This window comes from Hemitrygon akajei, chromosome 1 (genome assembly GCF_048418815.1).
Source record: "Hemitrygon akajei chromosome 1, sHemAka1.3, whole genome shotgun sequence".
Lineage (NCBI taxonomy): Eukaryota > Metazoa > Chordata > Chondrichthyes > Myliobatiformes > Dasyatidae > Hemitrygon > Hemitrygon akajei.
The window spans coordinates 37,694,037-37,709,143 of record NC_133124.1 but is presented as its reverse complement, the minus strand read 5'-3'; the positions used below and the strand labels follow the sequence as shown (position 1 = coordinate 37,709,143).

General features: G+C 40.3%; 1 protein-coding gene across 3 annotated transcripts in view; it reads right to left on the bottom strand.

The window, feature by feature from the left end:
* Positions 1-11,633, bottom strand: part of pde7a (phosphodiesterase 7A) — a 134,925-nt gene extending 123,292 nt beyond the window's left edge. For 2 of the 3 annotated variants that reach the window (XM_073041496.1, XM_073041506.1), the window contains exon 1: positions 10,661-10,919. In XM_073041496.1, coding sequence (XP_072897597.1) covers positions 10,661-10,900 — 240 coding nt within the window. In that variant the 5' untranslated portion in view covers positions 10,901-10,919. Of the gene's footprint in view, positions 1-10,660; positions 10,920-10,982 lie in introns of those variants that run through there. The other variant, XM_073041515.1, reaches the window with a different exon arrangement.
* Between the last annotated feature and the right edge of the window lie 3,474 nt (positions 11,634-15,107).

Below are 15,107 nucleotides of genomic sequence, written 5' to 3'. Positions count from 1 at the left end.
CATCCACCATTTTAAGTCGGATCATGACGCTGTCCACCATTTTAAGTCGTTACCGTTAACACTATGTTGAATGTGTAGCTTTGTATTTGGCTTAAATATTTCTTAGTAAGATTCACCCTGATCCTCCTTTTCCAGTCAACACCACCCCCACTTGTCCCATTTAACCTATCTTAGTGCGGGTGGACTTTAGGACCCGGAGTGACCTGCCGCCTGCGGCTGCTGCTGTTTTTTCCTATTAACTACGATTGCGAACAATAGCCAGATCAGAAATATTGATCAAGTCAAATAGTTCCTAAAAAAAACTCTGATAGGCTAATCAGGCGGTTCACTGTTCCTCAGCAATAGAACATAAAGTCCACAGTTTTCTGTTCCATTGATGAAAAACGATCGCAATTGAAAATAAAGTGGAAATAATAAAGTGATTGGAAAGAGGTGAAACGCCATTGGTCATTGGAAAAGCTTAAGGCTACAGCTGGTCAATAATCGGAACATCTTTAAAGGATACAAGTAAAGGATAAAGTGAGAATAATGGAGCATGTGAAAGGCCCTGCCCCGATGAAAGCTACAATTATTACTAAGCAACGCAGTGGTTTAATTATTGAAATACATACGTTCCTTAAGCGTTTTATATGCATAGAAAGGTAAAATATATACTATATACTAAGACAAACATTTGACTAACTGATGCTAAATAATACCAGATGTACCTGTTCCAACTTATGTAAAAATCCGACTTAAAGACGGACTCAGGAACGGAACTCGCTCGCAACCCAGGAACTGTCTGTATATGACTATGGTCTAGGTTCATAAAATACGCTTCATTTTATACATTGCTCCAAGAGGGTGCAGAGAGCAGAAAAGACAGCAAAAGAATGAACTGCAGACGAGATGTCAGGAAAACACCAAAATACAGTATGAAGGAATTGATTCTAGGGTTAAAAACAAATGATTAGGCAGAGTAAACCATTTTTAAAATATTATCACAAACCTGTTAAAAGCTTGAGAGTGTAACTACCAGGCTAAATTAGGAGTACAGGTTGACCACCACAATTCAAGAATGATTGGGAACTGTGTAGTGCCAGATTACTGATTTTGCTGAATCACAGGTAGTTAGATTGGAATTAAATAAATAAACACCTCTAACCCACTTGATGATCACCTCACCCTAGGATAATCTTTTTTCATTAGCACAGTAAATTATTGGAAACTGCTTCATATCTTTGATAGCTCTGAGATGTAAACTTACACCTGTGGGTTTCTACAGTGTTAGAGCAGTCCAACACAATGACATGATTTTTGATGCTTTATAACTTGTTGGTGATTCAGCATCCTCTGTAGCCACTGTTCGCCCTGGAGTATAATGCCAATAAAGCAGATTCATCCACATTGTAGACCTGCTCGGGACTTAAATTTTCATCAGAAACTTACTTAGCAAACTCAAACTCAACAGCTGCTTCCTTGGTCTGCTGACTGCACAAAATGTTCTGCCATGCCTCTGCTAGAAACACTGAAGCCATCCCTCATTATAATCACACTCATAATCCAGTCCTAATTCTTCATGAAATAAATTTACTTGTTCTTTCACCACTTCTCCTGACACAAAGTGTTTATATGAGTACTTTATCTCATTGTGAACATCTTCCATCTTGCATTGTTTTCCTTATGCACATCTGTTTGTTTGATTCACTGTCAGCAAAGAACTGGAGCAACTTTTCTTTCTGTTTCTTTATATCATAAACAGTGGAAGAGCCAATGTCATATGCTTTTCACAGACACATCACTGTCGAGTTTTCTTTCAGAACTTCTACCTTTATCTTGTATAGATAACATATGGTGTTTGCGCTTTACACCATGAAAAGCAATGGAGACATGACTGGGGCTAGATAAGCACAGGTTATAAAAATAAATTCAGAACAACAGAGGAACGACTTGCTTCTTTTAAAGACCATGCCAACAGCTAATTCTGCTAATGGTGCCACCATACCAAAACAATGGCGATGGGTTGGCATGGTGACACAGGAAATTTGAAATTAGGCTGGCGGAAATTATGCCCAAACGAGTGGTGGAACCAGATTACTGATTGCCTGATTCAAGGTGGTCGACCTGTATCTGGAATTTGAATTTGAATGTAATGAGTGCCTTGAGAGAGGAAAAAAAACACTCCACAATTTAAGCATTCATGGAGAAGGTAGTAACACTGTAGCATGGATAGAACTAGTTAATGGATCAAAAACAGAGTTGGATTAAATTCATCATTTTCAGGCCAGAACTAACAGAATACCACTACCAGTAGTCAAGTTTACTTGCCTTTTGCCTACATCCTTTTTAAACATTAGCCTAGCATTCACTATCTTGCAATCTGCCCGATTGACTACAGAGAATTTAGCCAAATTATCACAAATGTGTCTACTATAACTGTCACAATTTCTTTCAGTATCCCGGATGGATCACATCAGGACCAGGGGACTTGTCGAGCTTTTAGCTTATTAGTTTGCTCACTATACTTCTTTAATGTAGGTCCTCACCTCCCATCACGTTCATAGCATCTTTGACATGCCTTCCACCAAGAACACCAAAACATAGTAGACATTCAAGGCCTCAGTCACTTCCACTTTACCCAATATTAATTCCCCTTCTATCCTCCAAGGGACTTGCATTCACTTTAGCTACCCTTTTCTGCTTTATCATAAAAATATTTCCGTTTTTAATACTGTGCTAGTTTACTATAATAAACTATCAAAATTTTCTTTTGTTGCATTACAGTTTTTCCAATCTTGCAATTTCCCACTACTTTGTAATTATTGACCGAGTTTGTATGCCTGAACTTTTAGTTTGATGCCTTCTTTTATTTCCTTAGTTATCCTAAGCCGGTTTTTCACTTCACTTTCTGTCCTTGCTTTTAACTGAAATTTGTTTAACTGAAAAATCTCTTTGAAAGTCTTTCACTATTCCTCAAATGTCCCACCATATAGTCTGTGTTCATAGTCTATACAAGCCAGCTCCTCCTTTATTCCTCCCTTGTAGATGCACTAATATACTGTTCAAGGAAGCTTCCTGCATTTGTATAGTTTCAAAATTTCAATTACCATTTGCTGCTAATTTCCACCCTCATTTTTACATAATCCATTTCCAATTCTTCCTTTTATTTTTGTGATATATATCAAGTGAAATATTTATGATATCTCAGATGACAATTTTAACTTCCAATCCCACAGCAATCTCAACTACCAAACCTTCAACCTGAAACAAACCTTCAATCTGAAACACCAATTCTGCTTCTCCTTCCACAGATGCAGCCCAATTTACTGGGTATATCCAGCATTTTTGTCATTATTTTTGAATTTCCAGCATCTGCAGCTTTTTTGTTTTTCCATCTGAATCCACAATCCAATCAGATTTGGTATACTTAGAGAGAGAATATGCATTTAGATTTACTTCAAAATTGGGTAGACCACAATATGATTTAGTAAAAAGTAGCTTGAGATGGCTATTTAAAGATCAAATCATGTCAGACGGCAAGAGACATTCCAGAGGGAAATAGTAAGGGCCCTAGATAAGTAATTCCTAAAACTGATTCCCAAATGTGAAGGTATACAAAGGGTAGGATAAAACAGGACAGAAGCAATTCACAAATACAAAAAGAATGTGGTAAGTCTATTCTAGTTTAAAATGTACCATGACAAAGAAATTGCATAGAAAAGTGCATTAATACAATAGGATGTTTAATAAATATAAGGAAGAAAGCAAGAATGAAACATTTTAAGAGCTCAAAATAATAATAAGTGGGAGGTAGAAGATATGTATGGGTTTAAATGAATACTCTGGAAGATACTGGTATTTTAGAGAAAGAATGGGTAACATTTAAAAAAACAAACTATCAAATTATGGCATATTAAGCATTTATTTTGGTGTGCCATACTCTGCCAGAGCTTCGGCGACCACTTTTTTTTCCCCAAGTGGTTGCCTTGGAGGAAAGATTCTGAGAGTGGTCCCCCACATCCTTCTCACAGCACAGTTGTTTTCTTTTCTTTTCTTTTTTATTTTTTACGAGGCCAAGTTGCGAGCTCGATATTCAACCCGGCACGGATGAAAAGCGTGTCCGGAAGCGGCCTGACTGGGTTCGAATTCAGGAACCTTCGCTCTGGAGTCCAGCACTAATGTCACTGTGCCACCAGCCGGCCTATTAAGCGTCCGTAGCAATTTATCTAATTTTATAGCTATGTCTAAATAAAATATATGCAAGATCCAGAAAAATAAACTTTAAGGCTCTGATAACAATTTTCCAAATTCAATTCAGCAGGTATACTGTCAAAGAACTGGAAGATTGCTAATATTTAAAAGAATGTAAAGGTATAAAATGAGGATACACTAAATTACTGCTCATTCAGTCTAATGTTGCAATAGGACAGTTATTATGGGAAAAAAAGCTGAAGGACAATATAAAATCAACATTCAGAGAGGCTTAAGTTGAAGGTCAATTATTAAGGGATTTGTTAACCCAAGGTTAACAACTAATTTATTTTGAGGTAGTAACAATCTGTGCACATCTGATGAAAGCAAAATGGATTTTAATAATGTTATTGACAAGAGCCAACAAGATCCAGGGAGAAATTGATTAAAAACAGAAAGCAATAAAAAAACTTAACAAGTTAAGCAAAACTGCAAAGACAACTAGTCAGCATTTCAGTCTGTGATTTCAGGAAATTGAGAAACTGGATTCAAAATTAGCTTGTGGGAGAGATGCGTACAAGGCAATAATAAAAAAAAGTTTTCACATTGGCAACTGGTTGGAATTGGTGGCCTCCCCACTACCTCCAGCTCTGATCTCAGCCCTGAGGAACTCCAGGCCAAGACCTTTCTTACTGCCATTGAGTACTATATCTCATTTTCTTCCATCACTATTTACCACTAACCCCTCTTCCCTTCGCCTCCCCCCCTTCATTCCTCTGAGCTGCCAGTCTCCTCCTACACCACTTTCCCTGAGTACCCCAACCCTCCCCTCTAGCCTCTACCATCCCCTGACTGCAGCTCTAATCCCTGCTTGGAGTAAGAAACTGTTTCTCATCCTGACTGTTCTTGTTCTTATGCATCATTGTCTCCTGCCTGATTGTAGAAAGTCAAAGAGGATGTTGGATGGTTAGGTGGGATCCTTAATATTGAGGGCCTTGCATAAGCAGCACTCCTGATAAATGTCCCTGATGGATGGTAGGAAGACTCCTATGATCCTCTCAGCTGTTCTCACAGTCCTTTGGGACTTCTGGTCCAATGTTCAACTGCTCCCATACCAGAAGGAAATGCAACGTGTCAGGATGTTCTCAATGGTGCTCCTGAAAAACGCAGTTAATATGGGGGGGGGGGGGGGAGGGTGCTGTGCCTTCTTGTTCAGTAGGTGATTTTAATAGAAACTACCTTCCCGTCACAGTCAGTCATAGATGTCACCGTCAGAGTAATCTATTGCATCCAGTGTGGCCCCCGCTACAATTATGAAACCAAACAGAGATTGGAGGACTGCTTTGTCCAGCACCTTTGCTCGTCTGTCACGAAGATTCAAGATCCTGCATTAGCCACGTACTTCAATTCAACTTCCCATTCTGCCATGTCTGTCCATAGCCTCCTCTACTGCCACGATGAGGCCATACTCAGTTTGAAGGAGCAACCCCTTGTATTCCATCTCGGTTGCCTCCGATCTGATGGCATGAGCATAGATTTGTCTAATTTCTGGTTACTTCTTATCCTCCCTCCCCTCCCACTCACTTTCTCCACTCCCCATTCTGGTTCCCCTCTGACCCCTTCTCTTCTATTCATTTGCCTATCTCCTCCATCTGGTGCCTTTCCACCTTTCTTCCATGGACCACTGTTGTCTATTTGATTCCTCCTTCAGCCGTTTACCTCTTCCACCTATCACCTCCCATCTTCTTACTCTTTCCCACCCGTCATCCCCCACATCACCTGGTCTCAGCTATCACCTTCCATCTTGTACTCAATCCCCTTCCCCCACCTTATTCTAGTTTCTGCCTCTTCCTTTCCAATCCTGATGAAGTGTCTTGACCCGAAACATCAAACATTTATTTTTCTTCATAGATGCTGCCTGACTTGTCAAGTTCCTCCAGCATTTTGTGTGCTGCTCAAAATCTCCAGCATCTGTAGGATCTGTGTTTATGGTTTTAATATGCCTAGCTCTCTGGCTTTTCATGGAACTTATCAATATTTAGATCCAAATGCTTATGTTAAAGCTTGTAGATAATATGCTCCAATCCATTACTGCTAAGAATGTCACGCATATTTTACTGATGATTTCAACACAAAACCAGCTCTACTACTATTCCAGTAATCTATGATGTCATCATATTACAGAATGAAACAGCAAGAATGTTATGCACCAGCACAGTTATGGGGTACATATTGCTCTTAATATTTTGTATCTTCTTTGCAAGTATCCTACATTGTCTTATTAATCATCTCATTGTCCTATCCTGCAAAGTTCAGGATCTATGGACACAGCAGCAACATGATTAATGAGGAAGGTTGCAAACTACAGATGATATACCACACTAACTGCAAGTGTGTGATTAAGCATTGCTCCAACACCATCTACAAAATTTGCTAATGACACCACTCTTGCTGGCAGAATCACAGTGATACAGGAGTGAGATATATCAACTGCTTAGTGGTATCATAATATTGAGCTCAACATTAGCAAAACCAAGGAACTGATAGTGGACATTACAAAGAGTAAGTCAGGTGAACTAACACCAGTTTTCAGAGAGTGAACATTTTTACATTTTTGGATGACAATACTTCAGATGATCTGCCCTCGGCTCAGAACATATATGCAACCATTAAAATGGTGTGCTAGAATCTAAGGAGACTTGGCATGTTACTGAAGACCAACGAACATCTACCAATGTAGAGTAGAAAGCATTCCAACTGACTGCATCATGACCTGGCATGAAAACTCCAATGTATAGGTATGCAAGAGGTTACAGGGAGGGGCAGACTCAATCAGGCAGTTTCATCGGCTGAGTGAGGGTATTTGCAAATACTCAATGTCTCAGGAAGACTACATCCATCATTAAGGATGCCTACCATATGGGCCACGCTCTTCGCATTCCTGCCTAAATAGCAGCAGATACAGGAACCTGAAAACTCACACTTCACCTTTCAATACACTTTCCCCACTGCCATCAGGTCTTTGAGCCAAGCTGAAAAAGCCTATTTCTACATCAGACTAAATTCTTCTATCGCACTAATGTCCCGTCTATCTCGTCATGGAAGTTCTCTATAATTAATGCTAATTAACTTACGCAATTTAAGTTTGCCAGGTTTGTAATAAATTATGCTAATGTAGCAATAAAATTCAATTTTTTGACATTTATTCCATGGGTTTGTATGGCCATGACAATAAACTTGAACTTAAATAATTAGGTGGACATCTAAAGCAAAAAATGGAACTTAATTAAAAAAGACAAGCATTTAGGAAATATGGAAATGCGTAATAGATGGCAAGAAGCAAAATTGTAGAGACTTGGGTGCCAATTCACAGATCCCAGAAGGTAACAGGACGTGAAGATGTAGGATATTTGACAAGACAAAAACGTAGAAAACAAGACCAGCAAGTCATGTTATGTTATGACAGTAGAAATTTAACAAGATGTTGAATTAGGAGAAGATACTGGATAGATTAGGTTTATTTTCCTTAGATTGGAAGTTAAGAGAGATCCAGACTGAAGAGTACAAATAGATTATAAGAAACTTTTCCTTATGGAAGAAGCATCTAAAACCACAGGACACATTTAAAAGGTGTGGGATAGAAGATTCAAAAGAGGTCAAGGAGAGAATATCCCTTTCCTCCCAAGATATTTGACATATTGTTGCCAACCCTTGTCAGATGGAACGGTGATTTGAGGAGACTTAGTATGTCAGTAAAGACTCTCACAAATTTCTACAAACATATCATGGTTGCATCACTGTCTGGTATGGTGGGTCCACTGCACAGGATCTGCCGCCTGATCAAGGTCGTGTGAAGCCATGGGAGTAGGTGGTGGATGGTTGTACGAGTTGACACTCCCAGAAGGCGGAAATGGCAAACCACATCTGTAGAAAAATTTGCCGAGAACAATCATGGTCAAGACCATGATCACCTATGTCATATGACATGACACAATGATGATGATGATGATTATGATAGTAATTTATAGTTTTTTATCATAATGTATTGCAGCTGCAAAACAAATTTCACAATTGCCAGTAATAATAAACCTAATTCTGAGATTCTAACAAAAATTGTTAAGTAACTGTACAAGTATTTGAATTTTCAAGGGACAAAAGGCTACAAGCCAAGTACAAAATGAGATTAGTATAGACTAGTACCTGATTGCATAGATAAATAGGTCAAAAAGCCTTTTGTGATGTTCAAAACCAATTATAAGCATACTGTATATAAAATTAGTGAGAAAAATAGTTTCAAGGTGATTACAAAGCAATGCAAATACTATGAGTGTTTGACTTCAGTTTTACATGAAATAAAAACTGACTAGTGCTGCACCAATTAGGTAAGATACGTACAGCAAGGAAGCAATGAGGAAAAAGTGAGCAAATTCATAAGACAATAAAATATAGTAGTGGAATTGGACCATTCAACTCATCAAGTCTGCTCTGCCATTCCATCGTGGCTGATTTATTATCCCTCTCAACCCCATTCCCCTGCTTTCTCCTCTAAACCTTTCACCCACCTTACTAATTAAGAACCAATCAACCTCCACTTTAAATATACCCAAATATTTGGTCTCCACAACCATATGTGGCAATGAAATCCACAGATTCACCACCCTCTGGCTCAATAAACTCCTCCCCATTCACTGTTCTAAAGTGATTCAGAGGCTGTGCCCTCTGGTCTCAGACTACCTCACTATAGGAAACATTCTCTCCATGTCCACTCTATCTAGGCCTCTCAATATTCGATAGGTTTGAAGGAAAGCGGAATGAACTCCAAACTTTAATGGACTCCATCCTAAAATGCTAAGCAAATAACTTGGGCACGCCTCCCCCAAACCATGCCCTCATGATCAGTCACAGACTGGATTCCAATTCCAGCCCAAATGTATGGTTCAAACCTACCATAAACCCTGCACCAACATCATTTCTGCCTTCCAAGGCATGATAGAACATTCTAGTAAACCATAAATGCTTGCCCTGTAAACCAGTCTCAGAACAGACAATCAGTTTCATTGGTGTCTCTCTGCGGTAGGGTAGACTGGAATTTTTGGGCCTACATTGTGCTATACCACACCATTTATTCTGGATTAACAACATAAATTTGACCTAATGAAGTATAATTTACATTTTGAATACATTTGTTATTGCAGTCACTACTGAGTAATACAAGCTGCAACCCAACACCCATTACAAGTGATTAACCAGGTGCGAGCCAGAGTAAACACCTATTTCTGTCCAAAATACACAGAATGCAAAAATGACAAAATGCCATATAGTACCGAGCTTGCTATTCTCAAACGGGACAGTGTTACAGGAACCGCAGTGAACCCCATGTCTATCTAAAAGAAACAAAAAAAAAATACTGAAAAGGTTCTAGCTTCTGACATTACCCTTTTCTTGCAGTACTTGGAGGATATTTAGGTTTGATCTGTTAAGTATCAAATATCAGGCAAAGGCTATTCACAAGAAAATGATCCTTGAAAGTAAAGAAAGGTAACTAGCACTAAGAATTTCATCATCAATATCCTGGAGTTCAACACTGACCAGAAATTGAACCTAACTGGTCACAAAGCTATTATGGCTACAAAGGTGGGCCAGAGATCAGATATTCAGTGATAAGTTTATATTGAATCATTCAAGTCTTACTACCATCTACAAGACAAAGCAAAAAGAGTACTTCTTTCAACATACTTGGATAAATATGATTCCAACAGCATGAAGCAATCTTAACTCTATCCAGAACAATCTCTATCACTGGCATACCTTGGCTATAGCATTTACCATCACAAGGGGTTGGGTACATCAACTCGCTAAGTTCTCTGGACATGCTGGCCCAGTACACAGCTGACAAGGCTGTGTTCAGAGTTGACATATTAACTCCACTGAATTCACACATCACAATTGGGCCACATGGCTAAGTCTTCACCACTGTTGAATCAAAGTTCATTGAATTCCCTGTAATGGAGCTTTGCAGGACAATTCTCAATACTAAGCAGTAAGCCTACTACAGTCTTTTCAGACACAGAGATAGGCAACAAATGCACCAAATCGCCAACCCTCTGAACGTGTTCACAAGAACGCAATACGAATAGACTGTATTATGCCTCCACACAATTTGCATTTACTCATACCAATGCTTTGCGATTACACACGTAAATTGGGCGCGAGTCAAAGAAGCTTATAGTAAAGGCAACAAAAACAACTATGATCGGATTCATTTAATCAGATATACAATACGTCCGAAAGAGTGATAGAAGCCATGTACCATTGATTTATCACCAAGATAGCAAATGTGAGGAGTTCAAAAGAAATGAATTACTGTAAACTTCGCAGGCATTACGAGTAGAGCATGGTGTAGGAACAAGTGAGCAAGAATCATGATGTGAAACAACTTGGTGGAAAAACATACGGCGCTGGGCGCAAGTTGAGGGCGGTCTCCGCTTACCTGTGACAGGAGTCTCGGGTTGGCGCAGCCGAAGAGGGACGAGCTGGAGCTGAAGCTGATGGCCCCCCGACGGCTCAGGACGTGCTTGGGTACCGGCCTGTCGAGAGGCAGCACCGGTAACTGGTACTGGTAACATACTGCCATTGAACCGGGAACTGAACGGACCCTCGGAAAACACGGCGCTGGGGAAACAACGCAAAAACAACAGCGATAGCAAAACGGCAAGTGGGCACTTAACATCGAAGGGTCAGAGGGGCCGAGGAAACCGGGCCGTCCAGTGGCGGTCAGCTCGTACATACACAGCCACCACAAAGCAGCTTACCTTCGCGCTGCTACAGCTTCAGGTATCCCGTTTTTCGAATGAACTCGAGCCGTCGTCAATCGCAGTCGCCGACACCTGGACGCAGCCGCTTCCTCCTAGTCCCATCTTGGGTACGCTGCCTCCTGATGGGATTTTTTTTTCCTGCTGCTTCCTCGGATGCCGGCGGCGCCTTATCTGAGAAAGCCCATGGGCGACAGGGCCAGGCACGGCCTACACGTGAAGGCCTTCCCCTTTCTTCTTTTTCTCTTTTCCTCTTTAGAGCAACGCTTCCTCATTTCTCGCCGCCTCTTGCAAAACACTTCATCTCCGGCCTGAGGGGGGACGGCGCCGAGTTACCCTTGCACGCGACTGGCCGCGGTGGCTGTTGCTCGGTCCCGGTGCCGGTGCCGGTGCCGGTGCTCTCGGGCTGCGATCCGCCGACCACCTCAGAGCGATGTCATGCAGCAAGAGCCCGTCAACATTCACTGCTAAATCTTCTAACTGCTCCTGCACAATGGAAAGCAAAATAATTGTATTGCTACTTTAACTGTGTCCTGCCCCCAAGAAAACAACAAATATTCTTTTGCCTAAGTGATTTTATTTGCTTTCAGAAACCAACCACCTGCCATGTGTGGTGTGTTAAAAGCCAGAAATGAAATAAACCAATTACAGATAGGAAATGTTTTCATCACTTTTTCTTATTGGCACATTTATGGTTTTTTAAATGTTATCTGATAGCCGATTGGATAAACTAGAGAGCAGTGCCCTCCCTGAGATTTTTACGTTACCAGAGAACCTGTACTAGAAAGCATATAGAGTGCAGATAGGGTATTCCTGCAATCTGGGTTTGCCCTTTGGTTGATGAACACTAATGTAGGTAACCACCTCCTTGTGACTCATATCTTACAATGTGTTCGTGTTATCAACTCTGCTGTTGCAATGATTTGTAGCAACTTATTGCAGTAAAACATTATTCGTCATGAATTATTCAACGAATAGAAAACGCTGTATTACTCATGGTATTTGAAGTGTACAACTACATTACATAACTGATTATTGACATTTTTATTGGACAGAACATTGTACTTATTTCTGAGTTGTTTTAATTATTCTGCATCAACATATGCAATTGAACCTTGGTTATCACCTAACAAAGTCACAGTTAGATATAAGAAGCTTCTAATCTGCCCTGAATTTACATTTTAACTTCCCATAAACTTTAACATTCAAGATACTGAACTCTGTGTGAATCAGTGATCCAGCACTGAGGTTAAAAAAGGGTAATGATACAGTATGGGACTTCCTTATACTTTTAAGAGTTTATTCATTTATTTATTTATTGAGATACAATGCAGAAAAGGCTCTTCCAGCCCTTCTGCCCAGCAAACATTGCTTAATCACAGGACAATTTACAATGACTAATTAACCTATCGACCAGTACGTCTTTGGATGGTGGAAAAAAAAACAGAGTACCTGGAGGAAACCCATATAATCACGGGGAGAATGTGCAAACTTACAGACAGCATCGAGAAACATTAGCTTCTATTTATCATCTAGAAAAAAAAGGTTTGAGAAAACCGCAGGTCACATAAATCACAGCGGTACCTTAGAGGTGCAGGCCTGCAGTTTGGCAGTGCTTGCTAGAAATGATTGTCCTGTAAGGATGGTGGATGGATGGGTACCATCTCCTCATTGATGGGTCATGACATACATGATAAGCTATTCAATGCAAGGCCAATGGCAAGTTGAAGCACATTTTTGTAGACATACTCTCAGAAGTCCTGCAGATTCCGGATGCTCTTTCATAAATTATTCTGTACAGTAAGTAATGCAGGTAAGCACAGTGGCTGTAGTCAATTAACTAATTCCGAACATTCATGTGAAGAGACCCACTAGAGGTGCTCTACGTTGCCTGGGCAGAAATTGACAACTGCATTGGTGTTGCTTCATGCACCCATTCTGAGTTCATCAATTTCATCAATTCAGCATTAGCGCAGAAAGGGTTGTGCAGCATTACCAGAGAATGCAGAAAGATTTGGCGAACATTTCCTGTGAACTCAGAAAGAGATCAATTAATCACAGCAGTATACCAAAGTAATACAAAGGAAAACAATAAATAGAAGATGCAGAATAAAGTGTTAGTTACATAGAAAGTGCAGTGCAGGCAGACAATAAAGGGGAGGGTCGCAATGAAGTGGATTGTGAGGTCAGGAGTCCACCTTATTGAATTAATAGACTGTTCAATAGTCATAACAGCAGGACAGAAGCCGTCCTAGAGTTTGGTGATACATCCCTTCAGGCTTTTGAATCTTCTGCCTGATGGGAGGGGCAGTGGAAAACAATGCCTGGGGTGGGTGGAGTATTTGATTGTTTTGGCTGCTTTATTGAGGCAGCAAAAAAATACAGACAGTCCAGAGAGGGGAGATTGGGTTATCTGATGTGCTAAGCCATGTCCATATCTCTTTTTAGTTTCTTGCAGTCTGAGGCACAGTAGCTGCCATACCAAGTTGTAGTGCATCTGGATTAGATGCTTTTCATGGTGTAGCTATAAAAATTGGTGAGTATCAAAGGGGATATGCCAAATTTCTTCAGCTTCCTAGGGAAGCAAAGGTCCTGGTGCACTTTCTCAGCCAAGGTGTCTGCAAGATTGAACCTGAACCGCTGTTGGTGATGTTATGATACCGGTTAGCTAATAGGATGTGTAAAACAAAATGAAAATAATATTATAATCCATGAAGTAACAGAAAACCTTGGATTTCACTGTGTTTTATTCCTTTATGCTGTCTTGACCTTCTCAGTGTTATTCAAGGTCCAGGCATTAGAAAGCTCTCCTGCACTATTCATGTGCAGTCTTTTATGGAAAAAAGAGAGATTGAACTGTCATAAAAACGGAAGTAAAGAGTTCACAGTGTATGCTGCATCTCCACAAACACCGTAAAACCCTTCAGTATAGAAGCTGGCATTTGTAATCGTTTATGCATGGCCCTATTTGTATGTATTTACATGTGTATGTTTCCTATAATTATATTCAGATGGATGGACAAAGTACAGCAAGCAAGAATGAAACATTGTTATGTTCTTTTTATTGACATTCAGCAATGAAGGAAGAGATTTGGGACCCCCAAACCACAAATTCCCTGAAATGCCTCAGGGATTCACCAGCTTGGAAATTCAGTTAAATCCTAATGCCAGCTGTTGTACTAGGGTTAACAAGGTGAGAAAGTGCTGTCTCGCACCTCCAGGAATTTAGGTTCAATCCTGACCTCAGGTGCGGTCTAAATGGACTTTGCATTCCCTTCCCAAGATCATGTGGTTTTTCTCCAGGTAGTCCAGTTTTCTCTCACATCTCAAACACATGCCAACTACACACATACACAACCACACTTTTTTTTTCATTTTCTGCTCTCTTTTTACACTACTTATTTAAGTTAATGTACGTGTGTGTATGTGTACAGTATATATGCGCTGAATATAGATTGGACAATCCCAAGTCCAAGTGGGAAACACCAAAACACCCAAGAAGGTAGGAGCAGGTAGTGGAGAATGACAGAGCTAAGATCCTATGAGTCTTCCAAATACAGACGGCTAAGCAGGTACTGGCCAACCAACCAGACATTGTAATACTAAACAAAGCAATAGTAATAGATGTAGCAATCCCAAGTGAGAGTAACATGAGGAAGAAAGAATATGAGAAGCTGGAGAAATACCAGGGCTTGAAAGAGCAGATAGAAAGGATGTGTAAGGTTAAAGCCAGAGTAATCCCAGTGGTGATAGGAGCACTTGGAGCTGTGACACCTGGACTGGGAGAATAGCTCCAACAAATCTTGGGAACAACATCTAAGATCTGCGTCCAGAAGTGTGAACTACTAGGAACATCAAGGGTACTGCGCTGACCCCTCAAGTCCCTAGGCCTCTGGTAGAGGACCCGAGATTGATGGAAAAATATACATACACACCATCTTATAAGGGGTGGAAAAAAAGAAAAAATATCTACCTATATATATATATATATTGTGTGTGTGTGTGTGTGAGAGAGAGAGAGACCATGCGCTGCTATGCTTCTGGAGCCAACAACATAGGGTGCCCACAACTTATTAACCCGTACATCTTTGGAATGTGGGAGGGAACCTACGTCAACAACATACA